The sequence below is a fragment of the Balaenoptera musculus genome, chromosome 15, assembly GCF_009873245.2.
Source record: "Balaenoptera musculus isolate JJ_BM4_2016_0621 chromosome 15, mBalMus1.pri.v3, whole genome shotgun sequence".
In the NCBI taxonomy this organism is placed as follows: domain Eukaryota; kingdom Metazoa; phylum Chordata; class Mammalia; order Artiodactyla; family Balaenopteridae; genus Balaenoptera; species Balaenoptera musculus.
In genome coordinates, this window is record NC_045799.1 from 66,170,625 (window position 1) to 66,186,163 (window position 15,539).

At 38.6% G+C, this 15,539-nt stretch overlaps 1 protein-coding gene across 1 annotated transcript in view; it reads left to right on the forward strand.

Moving 5' to 3' along the window:
* The window catches only part of LOC118881386 (cytochrome b-c1 complex subunit 2, mitochondrial), a 31,303-nt gene that overhangs the window by 4,991 nt on the left and 10,773 nt on the right, over positions 1 to 15,539 (forward strand). Inside the window, exons 5-8 of the mRNA XM_036826258.1 lie at positions 371 to 427; positions 645 to 769; positions 2,767 to 2,864; positions 12,801 to 12,858. Of these exons, the coding sequence (XP_036682153.1) occupies positions 371 to 427; positions 645 to 769; positions 2,767 to 2,864; positions 12,801 to 12,858 (338 nt within the window). The remainder of the gene's footprint in view (positions 1 to 370; positions 428 to 644; positions 770 to 2,766; positions 2,865 to 12,800; positions 12,859 to 15,539) is intronic.

Sequence of the window (15,539 nt, forward strand, 5' to 3'; positions counted from 1 at the left end):
CAACCACCATTCTGTGTTCTCTTTCTATGATTTTGACTACTCTAGGTACCTCGTATCAGTGGAATCATACAGTATTTGTTGTCCTTTCATGACTGACTGACTTCACTTAGCAAAATGTCTTCAAGGTTTATCCATGTGTAACACGTCAGGATTTTCTTCCTTTTTTTTAAGGTTGAAATATCTGTGGTTTTCTTAAGATTTTTAAAAATATTTTTTAAATTTAGTTGAGTGTATTTTTGTTATACTATTATTTATACTTTATGTACTTCAAAATAATTTTTTCCAAAAGAATTGGTTGATTTAACGAAGATATAAGGGAAAGCTTGTTCTTCTGATTTAGATAATTCACTGTAATTTATTTTTGACTCAGTGTGATTTCAACAAGGGAAAACATGGCTTATACTGTGGAATGCCTGCGGGATGATGTGTAAGTACCTTTGTGTGTTTAGAACATCTGCTTTTAAAGAAATACTAAGTTGCTCAGTTGTAGTCTTTTTTAATGTGGCATTATGACCTCAGATGTTGGTTTCGGATTATTAGTTACAAACTGCCTAAAGTTTAATAATGAGAGCAATACAGTTATGTAGAATGGATGTTGGTTTTAAATTTTTGACTGGTAACTCTTATCTTCATGTCTTCTGTAGTGATATTCTAATGGAGTTCCTGCTCAACGTCACCACAGCACCAGAATTTCGTCGCTGGGAGGTAGCTGCCCTTCAGCCTCAGCTAAGGATTGACAAAGCTGTGGCTTTTCAGAATCCACAGACTCGTAAGTACACTTTCAGATTATATTCCGTTGTTTCTAAGATACTGGGTTTTTAAGAAGATCAATTTGTAGAAGAATAAAATTGCTATTGAAATTCTTTTTCTCCTTGGGTTTGAAAATACCCTCTCCAAAAATTTGTCCACTTTTTAAAACATATTGTTCATTTCTAAACATTTGTATTGTTATTATTCATCTTTGATAGCAAGTAAATTGACTATAGAATCCTAGGCCTTTTGCCTGTGTCCTCCCCCTCCCCCTCCCCCCATCTCCCCACCCATCCACCCTACCGCCCACCCCACCCCACCCCACCCCACCCCACCCCTGGTGTTTTTTCAGTGGTTGTTTTGCTTACACTAAATCTGGCAGCAGTTTATTGTTTCTGCTGCTATTATTGTTTAGCCAACTCACTTCTATTGTGTCTTTCCAAAGTAATCAACTTAATTTAAAAAAAAAACTTTTTTGTATTCATATTTGTGTTTATGTAATGTTTAGTTATTTAATCTTGACAAGCACATCTGGCAAAACAAATCTTTAAAAAAAAGCACCACTGATTCTCAGAAGTCATAGCACTTCTGGTAGGAGCGGAAGTGTGCAGGTAGACCACTGAGGTGTAAGCAGGTGACCAGCTGCAGGGGCTCAGAATGGGATGGACTTCTCAGATGCAGGCCTGTCAAGAGAGGGTCTCCTGTCAAGTGTCTGGAACATAATGAGTGCTTGGTTCCTGTTAGCTCATATTATTTCATGGAGATAACTTTGTTACTCCAGACCTCTACCAAAGAAATAGATAGAATGGTAAAATTGTACAAAAGATGATTTCAGTGTCCAGAGTAGCTTTCTTCCCCACTGGTAGCAGTGAGGCTCCAGCCCTTATCCTTTCTGCCTGGACAGTTATTGTAGTCTCCTGGCTTGTGTCTCTGCCCCCAGGTGTACATCTTCCATCAGTGGCAATGTACATCTTAGGTTGCCATTACAGTGATCCTTCTGACATGAAAATCCAGTGAAAATCCTTTAAAGGCAAACTCTTTAACTTAGCATATATGGTAACTCTAATGATCTGGCCCCTGCCTCCCTCCCTTGTTTCTTGCTCTCTTTCCCTCCTAGCTGCAATTCCCCTTTGAATCAGACTGTTGTCATACTTTATGCCTTTGTCTGTGTCCTCTGCCTCTCTGCCTGAAATGCTGTTCCCAGATCATTCCCCTGGGAAACACCTACTCATTCTATAAGACTCATCCCAAATTTTACTTTTATTACTCCTTTCCAATTCTCACTGCCCTTCCCTAGTGTCCCCGCTGCACTTTTGATATACTACTAACATCACACCCATAATACTTTATTTTACAGTTTTTCCCTCTCAACATTTTGAGGGCACACATGTGTCTTACTGGTCTCTGTATTTCCAGCACAGTGCCTGGCATGGAGGGACGCCCAAATAATAAGCAAATAAAAGAGACATACCTCAAGCAAAGGCACTGAACCAGGAAAGTAGGAACAGTGCCAGGGAGGTGTACAATGTGGCAGTAGCATTTGACCCCTGTAAGCTAGTAATATGACCTAACACTGATACTTTCATATCTCCTCTTACCCTGACGACTCCCTTGTTACCTCGAGAGGGAATCTAGAAGTAAGCAAAATTCAGATTAGATGACTTAATCAAGGTCACACGACAAATCAGTGGCAGAACTGTAATTAGATTCAGACTTAAGACTCTAAAACCCGTATATGGTTTCCAGATGATACCAGGTCGATTAAAGTTAGAGAAGAGTTTAGGTGGACTCTGACATTTAGAAGCTGCTATCATAGAAACTCTTATTTTTCTCAGCACATTCGAGTGGCAGAATTTTAACAGTTCCTAGAGGTTAAATGAAAGTATATTTTCAGTCCTCTTAATACTTGAATTCAATGACCAAAGTTGTATAGTTTAATTGCTTTCTAGGCTCTAAACGTCGTGTTGTCTTTATTTAAATCACACTTCTGTAACTGCTTCTTTACTTATTTTACAGACGTCATTGAAAATTTGCATGCTGCAGCTTACCGAAATGCCTTGGCTAATTCCTTATATTGTCCTGATTATAGGATTGGAAAAGTGACACCAGACGAGGTACTGATAAAACACATTACATTGTTTTTTAATTTTTTAATATAATTTTATTTTTTTATACAGCAGGATCTTATTAGTCATCAATTTTATACACATCAGTGTATACATGTCAATCCCATTCGCCCAATTCAGCACACCACCACCCCCACCCCCCAGCGGCTTTATCCCCTTGGTGTCCATACGTTTGTTCTCTACATCTGTGTCTCAATTTCTGCCCTGCAAACTGGTTCATCTGTACCATTTTTCTAGGTTCCACATATATGCATTAATATGCGATATTTGTTTTTCTCTTTCTGACTTACTTCACTCTGTATGACAGTCTCTAGATCCATCCACGTCTCAACAAATGACCCAATTTCATTCCTTTTTATGGCTGAGTAATATTCCATTGTATATATGTACCACAACTTCTTTATCCATTCTTCTGTCGATGGGCATTTAGGTTGCTTCCATGACCTGGCTACTGTAAATAGTGCTGCAATGAACATTGGGGTGCATGTGTCTTTTTGAATTGTGGTTTTCTCTGGGTATATGTCCAGTAGTGGGACTGCTGGATCATATGGTAATTCTGTTTTTAGTTTTTTAAGGATCCTGCATACTATTCTGCATAGTGGCTGTATCAGTTTACATTCCCACCAACAGTGCAAGAGGGTTCCCTGTTCTCCACACCCTCTCTAGCATTTGTTGTTTATAGATTTTCTGATGATGCCCATTCTAACTGGTGTGAGATGATACCTCATTGTAGTTTTGATTTGCATTTCTCTAATAATTAGTGATGTTGAGCATCTTTTCATGTGCTTCTTGGCCATCTGTATGTCTTCTTTGGAGAAATGTCTATTTAGGTCTTCTGCCCATTTTTGGATTGGGTTGTTGTTTGTTTTTTTAATGTTGAGCTGCATAAGCTGTTTATATATTTTGGAGATTAATCCTTTGTCCGTTCATTCGTTTGCAAATATTTTCTCCCATTCTGAGGGTTGTCTTTTCGTCTTGTTTATGGTTTCCTTTGCTGTGCAAAAGCTTTTAAGTTTCATTAGGTCCCATTTGTTTATTTTTGTTTTTATTTCCATTACTCTAGGAGGTGGATCAAATAAGATCTTGCTGTGATTTATGTCAAAGAGTGTTCTTCCTATGTTTTCCTCTAAGAGCTTTATAGTGTCCGGTCTTACATTTAGGTCTGTAATCCATTTTGAGTTTATTTTTGTGTATGGTGTTAGGGAGTGTTCTAATTTCATTCTTTTACATGTAGCTGTCCAGTTTTCCCAGCACCACTTATTGAAGAGACTGTCTTTTCTCCATTGTATATCCTTGCCTCCTTTGTCATAGATTAGTTGACCATAGGTGCATGGGTTTACCTCTGGGCTTTCTATCCTGTTCCATTGATCTATATTTCTGTTTTTTGTCAGGACCATATTGTCTTGATTGCTGTAGCTTTGTAGTATAGTCTGAAGTGAGGGAGTCTGATTCCTCCAGCTCCGTTTTTTTCCCTCAAGATTGCCTTTGCTATTCAGGGTCTTTTGTGTCTCCATTCAAATTTAAGATTTTTTGTTCTAGTTCTGTAAAAAATGCCATTGGTGATTTGATAGGGATTGCATTGAATCTGTAGATTGCTTTGGGTAGTATAGTCATTTTCACAATATTGATTCTTCCAATCCAGAAACATGGTATATCTCTCCATCTGTTTGTGTCATCTTTGATTTCTTTCATCAGTGCCTTATAGTTTTCTGAGTACAGGTCTTTTACCTCCTTAAGTAGGTTTATTCCTAGGTATTTTATTCTTTTTGTTGCAATGGTGAATGGGAGTGTTTCCTTAATTTCTCTTTCAGATTTTTCATCATTAGTGTATAGGACTGCAAGAGATTTCTGTGCATTAATTTTGTGTCCTGCAACTTTACTAAATTCATTCATTCGCTCTAGCAGTTTTCTGGAGGCATCTTTAGGATTCTCTATGTATAGTATCATGTCATCTACAGAAAGTGACGGTTGTACTTCTTCTTTACCAATTTGTATTCCTTTTTTTCTTTTTCTTCTCTGATTGCCATGGCTAGGACTTCCAAAACTGTTGAATAATAGTGGCGAGAGTGGACATCCTTGTCTTGTTCCTGATCTTAGAGGAAATGCTTTCAGTTTTTCACCATTGAGAATGATGTTTGCTGTGGGTTTGTCATATATGGCCTTTATTACGTTGAGGTAGGTTCCCTCTATGCCCCCTTTCTGGAGAGTTTTTATCATAAATGGGTGTTGAATTTTGTCAAAAGCTTTTTCTGCATCTGTTGAGATGATCATATGGTTTTTATTATTCATTTTGTTAATATGGTGTATCACATTGATTGATTTGCGTATATTGAAGAATCCTTGCACCCCTGGGATAAATCCCACTTGATCATGGTGTATGATCCTTTTAATGTGTTGTTGGATTCTGTTTGCTAGTATTTTGTTGAGGTTTTTTGCATCTATATTCATCAGTGATACTGGTCTGTAATTTTCTTTTTTTGTAGTATCTTTGTCTGGTTTTGGTATCAGGGTGATGATGGCCTTGTAGAATGAGTTTGGGAGTGTTCCTTCCTCTGCAATTTTTTGGAAGAGTTTGAGAAGGATGGGTGTTAACTCTTCTCTAAATGTTTGATAGTATTCACCTGTGAAGCCATCTGGTCTTGGACTTTTGTTTGTTGGAAGATTTTTAATCACAGTTTCAATTTCATTACTTGTGATTGGTCTGTTCATATTTTCTATTTCTTCCTGGTTCAGTCTTGGAAGGTTATACCTTTCTAAGAATTTGTCCATTTCTTCCAGGTTGTCCATTTTATTGGCATAGAGTTGCTTGTAGTAGTGTCTTAGGATGCTTTGTATTTTTGCTGTGTCTGTTGTAACTTCTTCTTTTTCATTTCTAATTTATTGATTTGAGTCCTCTCCCTCTTTTTCTTGATGAGTCTGGCTAATGGTTTATCAATTTTGTTTATCTTCTCAGAGAACCAGCTTTTAGTTTTATTGATCTTTGCTATTGTTTTCTTTGTTTCTGTTTCATTTATTTCTGCTCTGATCTTTATGGTTTCTTTCTGCTAACTTTGGGTTTTGTTTGTTCTTCTTTCTCTAGTTCTTTTAGGTGTAAGGTTAGATTGTTTATTTGAGATTTTTCTTGTTTCTTGAGGTGCTTGTATAGCTATAAACTTCTCTCTTAGAACTGCTTTTGCTGCATCCCATAGGTTTTGGATTGTCGTGTTTTCATTGTCATTTGTCTCTAGGTATTTTTTGATTTCCTCTTTGATTTCTTCAGTGATCTCTTGGTTATTTTGTTTAACCTCCATGTGTTTGTGTTTTTTACGTTTTTTCCCCTGTAATTCATTTCTAATCTCATAGCGTTGTGGTCAGAAAAGATGCTTGATATGATTTCAATTTTCTTAAATTTACTGAAGCTTGATTTATGACCCAAGATGTGATCTATCCTGGAGAATGTTCCGTGTGCACTTGAGAAGAAAGTGTAATCTGCTGTTTTTGGATGGAATGTCCTATAAATATCAATTAAATCTGTCTGCTCTATTGTGTCATTTAAAGCTTCTGTTTCCTTTTTTATTTGCATTTTGGATGATCTGTCCATTGGTGTAAGTGAGGTGTTAAAGTCCTCCACTATTATTGTGTTACTATTGATTTCCTCTTTTACAGCTGTTAGCAGTTGCCTTATGTATTCGAGGTGCTCCTATGTTGGGTGCATATATATTTATAATTGTTTTATCTTCTTCTTCGATTGATCCCTTGATCATTATGTAGTGTCCTTCCTTGGCTCCTGTAACATTCTTTATTTTAAAGTCTATTTTATCTGATATGAGTATTGCTACTCCAGCTTTCTTTTGATTTCCATTTGCATGGAATATCTTTTTGCATCCCCTCACTTTCAGTCTGTATGTGTCCCTAGGTCTGATGTGGGTCTCTTGTAGACAGCATATATATGGGTCTTGTTTTTGTATCCATTCATAGAGCCTGTGTCTTTTGGTTGGAGCATTTAATCCATTCACGTTTAAGGTAATTATCGATATGTATGTTCCTATGACCATTTTCTTAATTGTTTTGGATTTGTTTTTGCAGGTCCTTTTCTTCTCTTGTGTTTCCCACTTAGAGAAGTTCCTTTAGCATTTATAGTAGAGCTGGTTTGGTGGTGCTGAATTCTCTTAGCTTTTGCTTGTCTGTAAAGCTTTTGATTTCTCCATCGAATCTGAATGAGATCCTTGCTGGGTAGAATAATCTTGGTTGTAGGTTCTTCCCTTTCATCACTTTAAGTATATCATGCCACTCCCTTCTGGCTTGTAGAGTTTGTGCTGAGAAATCAGCTGTTAACCTTATGGGAGTTCCCTTGTATGTTGTCATTTTTCCCTTGCTGCTTTCAATAATTTTTCTTTGTCTTTAATTTTTGCCAGTTTGATTACTATGTGTCTCGGTGTGTTTCTCCTTGGGTTTATCCTGTATGGGACTCGCTGCACTTCCTTGACTTGGGTAGCTATTTCCTTTCCCATGTTAGGGAAGTTTTCAACTATAATCTCTTCAAATATTTTCTTTGGTCCTTTCTCTCTCTCTTCTCCTTCTGGGACCTCTATAGTGCGAATATTGTTGCGTTTAATGTTGTCCCAGAGGTCTCTTAGGCTGTCTTCATTTCTTTTCATTCTTTTTTCTTTATTCTGTTCTGCAGCAGTGAATTCCACCATTCTGTCTTCCAGGCCACTTATCCGTTCTTCTGCCTCAGTTATTCTGCTATTGATTCCTTCTAGTGTAGTTTTCATTTCAGGTATTGTATTGCTCATCTCTGTTCTTTAATTCTTCTAGGTCTTTGTTAAACATTTCTTGCATCTTCTCGATCTTTGCCTCCATTCTTTTTTTTTTTTTTTCTTATACAGTCTGTTGCTCTTATCCTGATTTCCCCAGTTTTTTTTTTTAAGTATTTGTTTATTTATTTATTTATGGCTGTGTTGGGTGTTCGTTTCTGTGCCCTGGCTTTCTCTAGTTGTGGCAAGCGGGGGCCACTCTTCATCGCGGTGCGCGGGCCTCTCACTATTGTGGCCTCTCTTGTTGCGGAGCACAGGCTCCAGACACGCAGGCTCAGTAATTGTGGCTCATGGGCCCAGTTGCCCCGCAGCATGTGGGATCCTCCCAGACCAGGGCTCGAACCCGTGTCCCCTGCATTGGCAGGCAGACTCTCAACCACTGCGCCACCAGGGAAGCCCTGCCTCCATTCTTTTTCCGAGGTCCTTGATCATCTTCACTACCATTATTCTGAATTCTTTTTCTGGAAGGTTGCCTGTCTGCACTTCATTTAGTTGTTTTTCTGGGGTTTTATCTTGTTCCTTCATCTGGTACATAGCCCTCTGCATTTTCATCTTGTCTATCTTTCTGTGAATGTGGTTTTTGTTCCACAGGTTGCAGGATTGTAGTTCTTCTTGCTTGTGCTGTCTGCCCTCTGGTGGATGAGGCTTTCTAAGAGGCTTGTGCAGGTTTCCTGATGGGAGGGACTGGTGGTGGGTAGAGCTGACTGTTGCTCTGGTGGGCAGAGCTCAGTAAAACTTTAATCCGCTTGTCTGCTGATGGGTGGGGCTGGGTTCCCTCCCTGTTGGTTGTTTGGCCTGAGGGAACCCAACACTGGAGCCTACCTTGGCTCTTTGGTGGGGCTAATGCAGACTCTGGGATGGCTCACACCAAGGTGTACTTCGCAGAACTTCTGCTGCCAGTGTCCTTGTCCCCACTGTGAGCCACAGCCACACCCTGCCTCTGCAGGAGACCCTCCAACACTAGGATGTAGGTCTGGTTCAGTCTCCCCTGGGGTCACTGCTCCTTCCCCTGGGTCCCAGTGCGCACACTACTTTGTGTATGCCCTCCAAGAGTGGAGTCTCTGTTTCCCCCAGTCCTGTCGAAGTCCTGCAGTCAAATCCCACTAGGCTTCAAAGTCTGATTCTCTAGGAATTCCTCCTCCCGTTGCCGGACCTCTAGGTTGGGAAGCCTGACATGGGGCTCAGAACCTTCACTCCAGTGGGTGGACTTCCATGGTATAAGTGTCCTCCAGTCTATGAGTAACCCATCCAGCAGTTATGGGATTAGACTTTGCTGTGATTGTGCCCCTCCTACCATCTCATTGTGGCTTCTCCTTTGTCTTTGGATGTTGGGTATCTTTTTTGGTGAGTTCCAGTGTCTTCCTGTTGATGATTGTCCAGCAGCTAGTTGTGATTCTGGTGTTCTCACAAGAGGGAGTGAGAGCACGTCCTTCTACTCCACCATCTTGGTTCAGGCTCCAACACATTACATTTTTTTTTTTTTTTAGCAGTTTTTTTTTTTTTTTAATTTTTGGCTGCGTTGGGTCTTCATTTCTGTGCGAGAGCTTTCTCTAGTTGCGGCAAGTGGGGGCCACTCTTCATCGCGGTGCGTGGGCCTCTCACTATCGTGGCCTTTCTTGTTGCGGAGCACAGGCTCCAGACGCGCAGGCTCAGTAATTTGTGGCTCACGGGCTTAGTTACTCCGTGGCATGTGGGATCTTCCCAGACCAGGGCTTGAACCCGTGTCCCCTGCACTGGCAGGCAGATTCTCAACCACTGCGCCACCAGGGAAGCCCCAACAACACATTACATTTTAAAATGTGCTTATTTTCACATTAAATTGAATGTTCATCTACCACTTCAGTTTCGTTTGCTAGTTTTTCATATCTTCTAATTTAAGAAATTCTCTAGCTTGCTTTTTTTCCATCAGCTTGCTTTTTTTTTTTTGGCCACGCCATGCAGCTTGTGGGGTCCTAGTTCCCCTACCAGTGATTGAACCGGTACCCCCTGCAGTGGAAGAGCAGAGTTCTAACCATTGGACCACCAGGGAATTTCCCATCCATCAGCTTGCTTTTTAACTAAAATTCCATCTGAACGATTTTTGTGTATCTTTCAGCTAAAAAATGTTTTTATTACAAAATGGACATGTTCCTTACAGAAATTTCAGAAAATAAAGGGGGAAAAAAGATATCTCACACACCTAAAGGCACTCATTGTTAGCACCTAGGTGTATTTTTCTTCTAGACCCTTTTCTATGTATATCTATCTTTTAAACAGTGTGTGTTTAAATACCATAATCTTGTGACTAAAAGTCTTCCTTTAACCACTCCGAATACATAGACAAGAATGAACCCCACTTTCTTGCCTCCCATTCTGTCATCAGCTTGCTCACCAGCTCATTTACCTTCTCCAGCACACCTGCCTCACTTTGCTGGCAGTACAAATTTGTCACATGTCACAGCCATGTATATATCATAGAACTTTGTTTCCAAAATGTGAAACATTGAGCATTAAATTTGCAAGTGTAGATATGTGTATATAATCTTAATTTCCTACTCCTACCACTCACCCACCCCCAAAAAAACTTTTTACCAAGAGACATTAAGAGAAAAACTGGAAATTATCAACACTTTCAAAGTATATATGACTCAGAAATTAGGCTTTTATTCTCATTTCTGGTTATCCACTACAGAAAACTGAATTTTGTATCCCTTTCCTCTTTTGACTTATCTCGTGGTTAAGAAAACTATCCAGTTATCAGTTTAATGCCTACCATTCATATGGTACTGTTAAAAAAAATTATAACTGATATCATCCAACTTGGAACAGCCAACATTTTTCATAAAACTGGCCTCTAGTAAGTTTTTGAAGTTTTTCAGAAATCAGATTCACTCTTGTGAAGATATATTGTTGAAGATATATTATTGAGGTAGCTAAAAGGACGCACATAACAAAACATTTACCTACAAGGATGTCTATTGTGGCATTGTATGTAATTGTGAAAAATTAGAAGAAACAAATTAAATATCCAACATTAGAGAACTAGTTAAATAATATATTAAATATCTGTAGAATGGAACACTATTCAACCATTTCAAAAATATTAATTGCTAATGAAATTTTCATAGCTTATTGTCAAGTAAAGGAAAGGTAATTTATGAATAGGATGTACCAAGGGGTCCCATTTTTTAAAAAATAAGGTGTGTGCATCGTAGACAAATACCAAGATGTTAACCATGGTTATCTCAAAGTTATTAGCATTTTTTAAATGTATCCCTAGGCTAAATGAAATTCTAAAGAAATGGTTGCTAGAATAATTTGAGCAAAGGCAGCATTCAATAGAAAAACATCAACATTCAAAAAAAAGAATATGACTTTCCCAGGTGGCTCCATAGATGGAGACACCATTCATTTTAGGGCACAAATTCTGATAAATTGAATAAAAGTTTAGTTTTATTACCTTAGCTTCACAGTTCTCAACATTAGCCAAGGAGCCTTTTTAGCCAATACCCACCCCTCATGAATTTTTAATGCCATGGATATACTGTATATCTGTTTATGTACTGTATGTATATTTGTAGTTTATATATAAAGGAATAAGGTTTTTTTCTTAATCTCAAGAACTAATTTTTACTCCCTTGGGAGCAGTAGTGTGCCTGTTTAGAATGCATGTTTTAGCCCTACTTTTTTTTTTTTTTTTTTTAAGATTTATTGATTGATTGATTGATTGCTATGTTGGGTCTTCGTTTCTGTGCTAGGGCTTTCTCTAGTTGCGGCAAGTGGGGGCCACTCTTCATCGCAGTGCACGGGCCTCTCACCATCATGACCTCTCTTGTTGCAGAGCACAGGCTCCAGACGCGCAGGCTCAGTAGTTGTGGCTCACGGGCCCAGTTGCTCCGCGGCATGTGGGATCTTCCCAGACCAGGGCTCGAACCCGTGTCCCCTGCATTGGCAGGCAGATTCTCAACCACTGCGCCACCAGGGAAGCCCTAGTCCTACTTTTGTATATTAGGTCTAAAGTGATAGTATAAACCAGTGATTGTCAAATCTCACTGATCCTCAGATCACCTGGGTGGTTGATTAGATGGGTGGGTGGTTTGTTTTATTTATTTATTTATTTTTTGCTGCGTTGGGTCTTTGTTGCTGCATACGGGCTTTCTCTAGTTGCGGCGAGCGGTGGGCTACTCTTCGCTGCGGTGCGTAGGCTTCTCATTGCGGTGGCTTCTCTTGTTGCCGAGCACGGGCTCTAGGTGCGTGGGCTTCAGTAGTTGTGGCTCGCGGGCTCAGTAGTTGTGGCTCACGGGCTCTATAGAGTGCAGGCTCAGTAGTTGTGGCGCACAAGCTTAGCTGCTCCGCGGCATGTGGTATCTTCCCGGACCGGGGCTCGAACCCTTGTCCCCTGCATTGGCAGGCGGATTCTTAACCACTGCGCCACCAGGGAAGTCCCCGGGTGGTTTGTTTTAAATAAAGATTCCAAGATTTCACATTGAATCTACTATATCAGTCTATACAGTGGGCCCAGGAATAGGATAGGGTGGGGAGACATTGACAGTGTTTTTGTTTTTTAAGCTCCCCATATAATTCTGTAATCAACCAGGTTGGAAACCCTGGTAAAGACAGTAACCTCAGAGCAAAAAAACCTTCAAAGATGTGCAAGAGGGGTATAGTGATATAACTCTATTAGCCCTACTATAGAATGTTAATAACAGTGCTTTATTACTACCTATATAAAGACAAAAGAAACCTGATGTACTACTTAAATCACATTATAATAAAAATCATAAACTTAGTCCCATATCTTCAAGTTCAAGCCAATGTGTGCTCTAATTTTTAATTCTGTTTTTTTTTCCATTAACAGCTTCATTGAGATGTAATTCACATACCATACAGTTCACCCATTTAAAATGCACAATTCAGTGGTTTTTATTATATTCACAGAGTTACATAACTATCACCACATTAAGTTCTAGTTCTTTTTAAGCAATGGTTTTTAAAAGCTCAGTTTAATTCAGTACTAAGTAGTCCCTTATAGTTCATTACGGCAGCTTTTAAGCGTGAGTATTTATCTTCTGCTGAACTGCAGTTTCACGTTTTTATAGCTTTTTATATTTATACCAATATAACCTAATAAATGTTTTTACTTCCTCAGTTACATGACTATGTACAGAATCATTTTACAAGTGCAAGAATGGCTTTGATTGGACTTGGTAAGTTGGGAATTGCCTGCATGTCAGTTTGCTTCTTTTAAGAGTGGTTTTTTTAAGTCACAGACATAGAAAACAGACTTTTGGTTGCCAGCGGGGAGGGGGACAGGGGAGGGTTGGATTGGGAGTTTGGGAATAGCAGATATAAACTGTTATATATAGAATGGATAAACAACAAGATCCTATTGTATAGCACAGGAAACTATATTCAATATCCTGTAATAAACCATAATGGAAAAGAATATTTATAACTGAATCACTTTGCTGTATACCAGAAACTAACACAACATTGTAAATCTTCAGTTACAAAAAAAGAAGTATGACTTGGCAGATAGTGAAACATGTGACTAACTTATTCAATGAGGAGGTAGAATTATCCTTGAAGCTCTGTAAAATCAGGTACTATCATATGTAACTGACTATGTATATATACATCTTTTATAGTTATATATAGATCGATATCTAGATAATTTACAGTTCCATGGTTCTTGGCTCCCAGAGAAAGTGGTAGATAGTCAGAAAATTCACTGAGGCTGCTGACTTTTCCTTTATAATTTGGTGTGGTAGGGGATGGGACACCTTTCCAGTGCATTGTAATTCTGTCACTATATAGGTAACCAGCCTCAATTTATAATATACTCACTTGGGTATTTTCTTAAATTCTGATTATACAATTCTCCATTATGTTGTTCTGTCTCATTCTAGAAAGTGGTTAATTGAAAAAAGAGAAACTCTAAGATGTGCTACTATTAAATGTTGCACTCATAGTTATGAATAAAAGTATTGTTTCACTGTCTCAATGTGAGTCATTAAAAAAAAAAAGAGTAGTCCTTTAAGCTATAATTATGTGAACACAGGATTGAACAAAATTTCAGAACTCATCCTCTGTTTATGTCAGAAAGTCAGTATGTGATAGGATTTTAATAGCTAGTCTTTCATGGAAACAACCTAAATGTCCATTGACAGATGAATGGATAAAGAAGATGTGGTACATATATACAATAGAATATTACTCAGCCATTAAAAAGAATGAAATAATGCCATTTGCAGCAACATGGATGTACGTAGAGATTATCATACTAAGCGAAGTAAGTCAGAAAGAGAAAGACAAATAACCATATATCACTTATACATAGAATCTAAAATACGACACAAATGAACATATCTATGAAATAGAAACAGACTCACATATAGAGAACAGACTTATGGTTGCCAAGGGGGAGGGGGATGGGGGAGGGAAGGATTGGGAGTTTGGGATTAGTAGGTGCAAACTATTATATGTAGAATGGATAAACAACAAGGTCCCACTGTATAGCACAGAGAACTATATTCAATATCCTGTGATAAACCATAATGGAAAAGAATATGAAAAGAATATATATATGTATAACTGAGTCACTTTATAGCGGAAATTAACACAACATTGTAAATCAACTATACGTCAATAAAATTAAAAAAAAATAAAACTTCCCCAACACAGCTTTATAGCATATAAATAAATCCTCCCCAACTCTGAAAAAAAAAAATAGCTAGTCTTTTTTATTTTTAAGCAGAATCCAGCATTTAACTTTTTAAAGCACTGGCTTTCAAATTCATTACAGTATTTGCAAAAGCTATGACAAAGGGCAGATTTCTCTAAGCAAAGAGCTTTTACAAAGAGCTTTTGTTTTTGTTTTGCTTCGTTTTAAGTACAATTTAGTAGAAAAATAGACAAAGGGCATGAACAACCAATTCGTGGGGAAAGTGTGTGTGTGTGTGTGTGTGTGTGTGTTTGTGTGTGTGTGTGTATGGCCAATTATTGTAAAAGATATAATAACTAAAAAATTTTTAATCTGTGAAATTGACAAAAATTAAAAGATTGACACTGCCCAGTATTAACCATGGTATGGAGAAATAGGCACTCTCAAAAATTATTGGTGGGAGTGTAAAATGGTACATTTTTGGAGGTCTTTTTTTTTTTTTTGGCTGCGTTGGGTCTTTGTTGCTGCACGCGGGCTTTCTCTAGTTGTGAGTGGGGGCTACTCTTCGTTGTGGTGCGCAGGCTTCTCATTACAGTGGCTTCTCTTGTTGCGGAGCACGGGCTCTAGGCGTGCGGGCTTCAGTAGTTGAAGCACGTAGCCTCAGTAGTTGTGGCTCACGGGCTCTAGAGCACAGCCTCAGTAGTTGTGGCGCACGGGCTTAGTAGTTGTTGCTCCACAGCATGTAGGATCTTCCCGGACCAGGGATTGAACCCGTGTCCCCTGCATCAGCAGGTGGATTCTTAACCACTGTGCTACCAGGGAAGTCCCTGGAGGTCTGTTTTAATATATTAAAATTGTAATTGTTTATTCTCTTAGGCCCAGCATTTACGTTTAAGAATTTACCCTGCAGAAACATTTGATCAAGTTTACAAAATAGTTGCATGAGAATATTATTTGCAGTATTGGGTTTTTGTTCATTTGTTTTATAAATAACAGCTTAATTGAGGTATAATTCACATGCCATAAAATTCACCTGTTTAAAGTGTACAGTTTGTGGTTTTTAGTGTACTCACAGAGTTGTGCAACTATTGTCACTATCTAATTTCAGAACATTTTCACCATCCCCAAAAGAAACCCCATACTCATTAGCAGTCACTCCTCGTTCCACCTCCTCCTTGCCTCTGGCAACCATTAATCTCCTTTCTGTCTGTATAGAGCTGACTG